A 6451-nucleotide genomic window follows, 5' to 3' on the forward strand; every position below is an offset into this window, starting at 1 on the left:
GGTGGAAAATACACTCAAAATATTTTACATACTGCAACTCATAGGATGTGGGAAATAAACTCAGACTTTTTCATATTTTCTAACTTATAATATGGGAAATAACACTTAAAATCTAATAAATATTTTTAAAATACTGTGGGAAATACATTTACGAATGGTTCTAAACTGTTTGCCCAGTAAATTATAATCAGCTAAAAGTGTTAGAAAACATGAAAGTAACAACACTAACAATTTAACAACTTTTTTTATTAAACACAATGTGCTTTTAAAAAGGCACAGATAACGGAGCTCACTCATAAAAAAGTGCTTCATAAATAAAACAAAAGAAAAAGACTCCCAGGGTCTCCATCTCAATTCTAAAATTAAATAACATTTTCAGTATTAACAGCAATTGCAGCTATTAGAACATTGAGGCATTTAACACTTACTGTACCTTGACAGCTGCAGCTCACTTATTTTAAAAATACATAAAGAAATGTACTGGTTTCCACTGCTGTACTTCATAGGTAACAAACATCAAGGCAGTGCATTAAGGTATTAGGCAACAGAACGTTAAACGTGAATAGTCCACGAAATGAGCAGTCATTCACTTTAAATTTGAAGTAGAAGAGCCAAATGATTAGGGAAAAAAAAAAGCTTCCTCAATACTCAGCTCAACAAGTAGTCCATTCTGAGTGATTCACTCATTGAACAAATCATTCTTCAGCATCAGTAGACGCCCTTTCAGTGGTTTGTTGTCCTCAAGGCACATCACAACCTTCTGGATAAATGTGAATGTAAGCTCAAGTTTCTTTGGGTATTGTAGGTCTAGTGCATAGATGTACCCAAAGAGCAGGAAAAATGAGTCAGCCAGATTTATGGGACCATTCACAAGTATTTCATCCTCAACGACAATGCAGATGCTTTCGGGACTGAAGAGGGCCGAATCAGTAGTGTCATCCGTGACAACTGTCAGCAGAGCCACAGGAGTGACAGTGAGGTCTGGACCATCTGCTGACTGCAAAACACAAATAATACAACAATGAGTTCAGCCCCTCAAGGACACAAATCATGCTATTGATTAGAGGTGTGAATCTTCATAAGTCGCACGTTTCTTTTAGGATTATAATGTCAACGATTTAATTTGATATGGCGATACATCATGATGCATTACAATAATCTTAATTTGGGTTTGGTTTCAAAACATATTGAAAACATTTATTTAAGCATAATAAATATATGTCAAGATATTTGTTTTTGTTATTTACCAAACATTTCTCTGACCACAACATGGCACCCCCCAAAAAATAGAACACTTGAATTTTAAAAGGGAGAGAGTTTTTATCTGTGGATTTGTTTTTGTTTAATAATCTTTCAACTATTTTCATGTTTTCTGGTTTATGCGTAACAATCTTCTTGCAATCTTATTCAACAATAGTTGATATATGGGAGAAAACAAGTCAGATGAGGACAGTGTTGAACCTCCTTCCTGATATACACCCTGGTTCTCCTTGAGTTCTGAGTGATATATTCGACTGAACAGCTAGGCAAAGGGGTTGATGCTGAGGGCAGTACACTTACATCACAAGTCCTGAATAACGTGGAGGCATCTTCACGCAGGTACACAGGAAGTGCACGAAGGACGAGGGCCCGTCTTGTATTTACATCACGCTGTTCCTAGATGAACATACAATATCTATTAGAATAGTATTTACACAAATGCAGAGTAAAAACAAAGTGTTGGATAGCCATGTTCTGATTGTCATTGTTATAGATCAGGGGTGTCCAAACTTTTTGTGTAACGGGCTAAAGATGGTAAATCCAGTATTTTGGATAACCGTATTTTTAGTAATACACATTTTAAATTAATACGTTTCCATTGTAAATACATCAACAACTCACAAAGGAAAAACTTCCAAATGTAAACCAATTTTTACAAAAACAGTACTTGTTTGGACTTCTTTAAATTGAAGCTGATAAATCTTTTTAACACAACACTTTTTGAAAGGATACATTTTGTCAAGATTTCCTTCTCCTAAAATGACAACCTTGTATCCATGGCATAATCACTTCATCACGGGGCACAGTTGAAGCAATTGACACTATGGCTTCTTACAGCTGTGTACAAACCATCTGTTAATGTAATTCTGAATTATGTGAAATGAAAAATTTACCTGAATGTCATAAATTCTCATGAGCTTTGCTAGCTCCTCTGCAATCTTGCCAGTCTTGATGGCCTTGTCTCGGAACAAAGTGATGAGTCTAGGCGTGTGTCTGTCCAGCTCCTTGTAGAATTGAGTGTGCAGGTTAACACTGTTGATTCGGTGGGACTCTGCAACCACCTGTACATGAACAGAAATACACAGAAATGAACAAAGATGAATTAGGAACAGAATTGTGAATGTATTTTAAAAAGTTCTCAGGTTAGCAAAACCAGAGCAATTCTAGTCAGAACCAAGGCCAAAATAGAAAGTTATTCGTCATTCTTTGTAATGTTATCTAAAGGAAATTTAAATAAATAAACTTCTAGAGACTTTGTTTACTGTGAATGGGGAAAAAATACGTCACAGAGTGATGTGTTGTCATTTTACATCTGTCATTTGCTTTTTGGTAAATTGTTTGAAAATCTAGACTTTTAAAAACTGGGAGAACAGTAAAGAGACAGACAGACATACACACACGTACACATATATGCATGTATATATACATACATATATAGACATATTTTATATTTTATTTTTTACCTGTGACTCCATAAGTAGGACTGGCCATCTGTCCACGACATCTCTCACTCGTGGAGCTCCAACAATTTCTTGGCGACATAGTGCATAGGTTGTGTCCATGAGGACATAGTGAAGGCTAAAGTCCCCATTCAGTCTTGGCTTGAACCTCTCTTAAATTACTTCTTTCAGCTCCTCCACTGACTTTGGTCGCTCAAGTAGATTAAGTTTCAGCGCAGTGTCTCGTTCAACATACACACACAGCACATGCTTCTGGGCAGCAGCCATCTTTTGGTTCCTGGGGAAAACAAACAAACAAAAAAAAACATTCATTTTTATGGAGAGTAAAGGTGATACAAACAACGTACACAAGTCCATAGCCTCACTTGGAACGATGGGAAGTATGGAAAGACACCTGCAGGAGTGAGGCAGTTTATTCATGGACCCACTGCCCAGCCTTGACTTGTAGAGCTCGCTTAGTGGAATACCCCTCTAAACTGTTAAAAGGATTTCCAGATTATCTCACAACCACATATTTGAGACTACGAAAAAATACAAACATGTGTCTAATCATGATAACACACTCATGTTGTTTAGCATTGTTCGTTTCATGCTAGCACACACACACATAGCTCAATAGCGTAAACTACTGACTGTGTAACGCGGACACTTATTGAAATAAGTATACTCACAATACGCACGTGCATTACCGGCGAATATGACAACCGGTAGAAACGGACAGTAGAAAGTTTTAGTAGAAAGTTCAAACGCATGGAGCTAGAACTGCCACCATCAACTTCCCGGGCAAGAATACAATGCATTATGGGAAATGTTGTCCCCCACGGAAAACCGCCAAAACGTTACACCGTTGTAATTTGAAATAAGATTACGTATTTGTCACATTCGAAAACTTCTAAAATTACAATTACTTGGATTCAAATTTATTTATAACAAACATTCACTGTGCACAAAGTACGAATATATTTCCAGTAAAGAATAAAAAGACTGTTTATCGAAATTAAATTTAAACAAAACAAAAACACGTTAGACTTACCAAATTTAGGGCAGTTGATGAAAAAAATTAAGGTGGTGGTCGTGGTGGGTTGAAGTTGGGGACTCTTAATCCACACGGGCTGGCCAAATCTTCCCCGCATCAAGGTAAATTCAAGATGGCTGACTCGGCTTTCCTGAGGGAGCGACAAGACTCCACCCACCAGAACGTCACTAATATATGCTTCTTAAACTTTTTGAGCGTTCCAAACAAATTAGCTAAAAAATATTGAGCCCTATTCAATTAAAATTGCATAAAAGCCAACAGAGCTCGATACTTTATAGTTTGCTCAACTACAAAACGACATTTGAGTGTTATGAGCTTATTAGTTATGAGCTAGAACAACTGTTAGGGATTACAGTGCAATTATGTTCCTCCCCCTTTTCCTTCTTTTGGTCAGGTTAAAACCTGCCTCATCCACAAAGATCATTTCATGGGGAACAGGCCGTCCTTCAATCTCAAAGATTCTCTGCAAAACACATAACACAGTAGAGTCAATCGGTACCCTGAACCAAAGTTCAAGAGTGCTGAAATGGCAGCATAAACTGCCATGCTGTGATGGTACACAATACCTTATACAGTATCAAAACTCATACCTGAACATATTCCACACGTTGGTTTTTCACTCTGTCAGAGTTTCGTTCGAAAGGGACTCGGTATGCCTGTTTCATCCGGAATTGATTCTTTCGGAGGATGCGGTCAATTGTGGAGAGGCTGATGGTATTTATGCCTCGAAAAAGATGATCATCCTCAATCACTCTCCTTTGAATCTCTTGCAGGCGGATTACATTATTTGCAATTACCATGTTTACAAGTTCCCTCTCTTGCTCCTCCGACAAAAGCCTTAACCTGCCTCCACCAGGTGGTCGTCTCTGTGTCCTACAAAAATAGAAGCACTCATTACTGTAACTGTCACACATTCATTTTACAGGAAAATAATGGAAACATACTGAAACTCAAGACACATAAATTCAGTAACTTAAACGTTACTGTACAAAGCAGTCTTACTGCAAGTACACCTACCTGTTTTCCTCCCTGAAGGTTCTGATGATGGAGGCAACAGTGAAGCGACTCAAATTTGGTTGTACTCGTTGCCCAGCCTCCCTCATAGTCATCCCATGGACAAGGACTTGGTCAACTAAAGTGGCTCGAATTTCATCCGAGACTGACTGTCTTCGTGCCCTTGCTCTTCCCCTTCCTTGTCGCCGTCGTTCTCCACCTCCACCTCCTTCACCACCTCCTCCTCCTCTTTCACCACGTCCTCTTTCTCCACCACGTCCTCCTCTTTCACCACGTCCTCTTTCTCCACCACGTCCTCTTCCTTTGCATCTCTTTGGATCCATTGTTTCAAACCTGAATGAGCTGACTTTGGCCCTTTTATCTATCCATCGCAGGTTCTGATTGGTGTGTGCTAAATTTTGACTCCTAGTGTTTCCACCTGGTTAATTGTGTGCTAATTGGGCTCAAGCTATGCTGACTTAAGTTAACATTATTGCATGCTAGTGCTTTCTACATGACTACATGGTGTAAGCACTGTAAAATGTAGGGATTTGTGTGTAGAGTTTTGCAGTACCAGTTCACCAAATTTGAGTCATGTGTCAAAGCAGGGAATAGTGTTTATAGTTCAGGGAAATGGGTGAGCTTTTTGACCAATAGCGTTTATGGTTTTGAAATTTTAGTTTAGAGGCCTGGTTATAGTGTTTAAGCAATCGAGAAAAACTGTAATCACTGGGCTGGATGAGATTTTTCTCAGTATAAGAATAGCTCTTCATGATGTGAGAAAATTAAATGTATAGCATCATCTTATTGAAATGCAGCTTTTTTAATGCACAAGAACCATTAAAGACAAACTTGCTTGCTTGACTCACATTCTCAACTCATGCACTGAGTTAGATGTGAGAAAACATTATCCCTTGAGATTTGCTGGTAGCTGAAGGTTGCCTTAAAGCAACACAGTACATTTTTATTTCTTTATTTTGGCTGCACTACCAGAGAGTTAAGACTGCAATGGATGATGCTTTTATTTTTTAGAACAGCCAAACCTGTAAAAACTAAACCAAACTTCCTCATTTGATCTTACAAAGATTATTTACCTCTTCTGGCTTATTCTTATTCTTTCTGGTTAGTTAGCATAAGCTGCAGGATTTTACTACTTTTGCTCTACTCCCACTCTAATGCACTGCACTGTGGTGTGTTCATTTCAAATTTAACAGCCTCTAGCATTTCTTTTTAAGGCTTTTAATGTGAAATAGTTGCAGGAAGTTGTCTTGGAAAGCAAAGCTATTTTATTTGAATAAAAACGGGGGGATGGAGATGTGCAAGGAGGCAGGTCAGTCTAACATTTTGTCATGTAAACTTGCACTGTGACTGACGCAAGCAACAACTCAGTGATGCATATCACTGTTAAATGTATTTATATTGTTCAATATTGCCCCACTGTATGGGAGAGAACATTTCTCCTACAGTGGACCAATCACACGCGTCATTCATTCTGCAGACCCACCCAGGTTATGGAGCTCATTTAAAGTGACGCTGGAAATAAGCTTCAGTTCACTTTAGGTTATATTTTTTTAACCTAAAAAAATAATGTGGTCTTGTCACTAATACTAACACTGATTACAGTGACTATCACACTACTGAATTAATGTTAGATAGCTAACTAACACTGTTTACTTTGTCTCCAGCTAGAATATCCCGAGAA

The 6451-nt window shown here is 38.1% G+C and overlaps 2 protein-coding genes across 7 annotated transcripts; both read right to left on the reverse strand.

The window, feature by feature from the left end:
* Positions 1-225: 225 nt before the first annotated feature.
* Positions 226-4013, reverse strand: LOC109197703 (uncharacterized). 6 transcript variants are annotated; one of them, XM_019353455.2, is made up of 6 exons: positions 3754-4013; positions 3115-3196; positions 2724-2997; positions 2154-2321; positions 1561-1656; positions 226-997 (listed from the first exon to the last, which is right to left on the reverse strand). In XM_019353455.2, exons 3-6 carry the CDS (start codon positions 2820-2822, stop codon positions 680-682), a joined length of 681 nt encoding a protein of 226 aa, XP_019209000.1. In that variant the 5' UTR covers positions 2823-2997; positions 3115-3196; positions 3754-4013; the 3' UTR covers positions 226-679. The 6 variants fall into 6 exon arrangements, with proteins under 6 accessions (XP_019209000.1, XP_019208999.1, XP_025759928.1 ...); XM_019353454.2 differs by having other exon boundaries at positions 3086-3196; XM_025904143.1 differs by having other exon boundaries at positions 3392-4013.
* A 92-nt stretch (positions 4014-4105) lies between these two features.
* LOC109197478 (uncharacterized) lies at positions 4106-5472 on the reverse strand. Its single transcript, XM_019352487.1, has 3 exons — positions 4774-5472; positions 4347-4629; positions 4106-4219 (listed from the first exon to the last, which is right to left on the reverse strand). Exons 1-3 carry the CDS (start codon positions 5091-5093, stop codon positions 4106-4108), a joined length of 717 nt encoding a protein of 238 aa, XP_019208032.1. The 5' UTR covers positions 5094-5472.
* Positions 5473-6451: the final 979 nt, after the last annotated feature.

The sequence above is a fragment of the Oreochromis niloticus genome, linkage group LG16, assembly GCF_001858045.2.
Source record: "Oreochromis niloticus isolate F11D_XX linkage group LG16, O_niloticus_UMD_NMBU, whole genome shotgun sequence".
Classification (NCBI taxonomy): domain Eukaryota; kingdom Metazoa; phylum Chordata; class Actinopteri; order Cichliformes; family Cichlidae; genus Oreochromis; species Oreochromis niloticus.

Coding starts and splice junctions, on each gene's coding strand:
- LOC109197703 (XM_019353457.2), bottom strand. CDS start 2,822: ATGGACACAACCTATGCACTATGTCGCCAAGAAATTGTTGGAGCTCCA. Junction 2,322..2,723: donor TCCTACTTATGGAGTCACAG/GTAAAAAATAAA, acceptor GTTCATGTACAG/GTGGTTGCAGAGTCCCACCG. Junction 998..1,560: donor CGTTATTCAGGACTTGTGAT/GTAAGTGTACTG, acceptor TGTGTTTTGCAG/TCAGCAGATGGTCCAGACCT.
- LOC109197478 (XM_019352487.1), bottom strand. CDS start 5,093: ATGGATCCAAAGAGATGCAAAGGAAGAGGACGTGGTGGAGAAAGAGGA. Junction 4,630..4,773: donor ACCTTCAGGGAGGAAAACAG/GTAGGTGTACTT, acceptor CTATTTTTGTAG/GACACAGAGACGACCACCTG. Junction 4,220..4,346: donor AACGTGTGGAATATGTTCAG/GTATGAGTTTTG, acceptor TGTGTTTTGCAG/AGAATCTTTGAGATTGAAGG.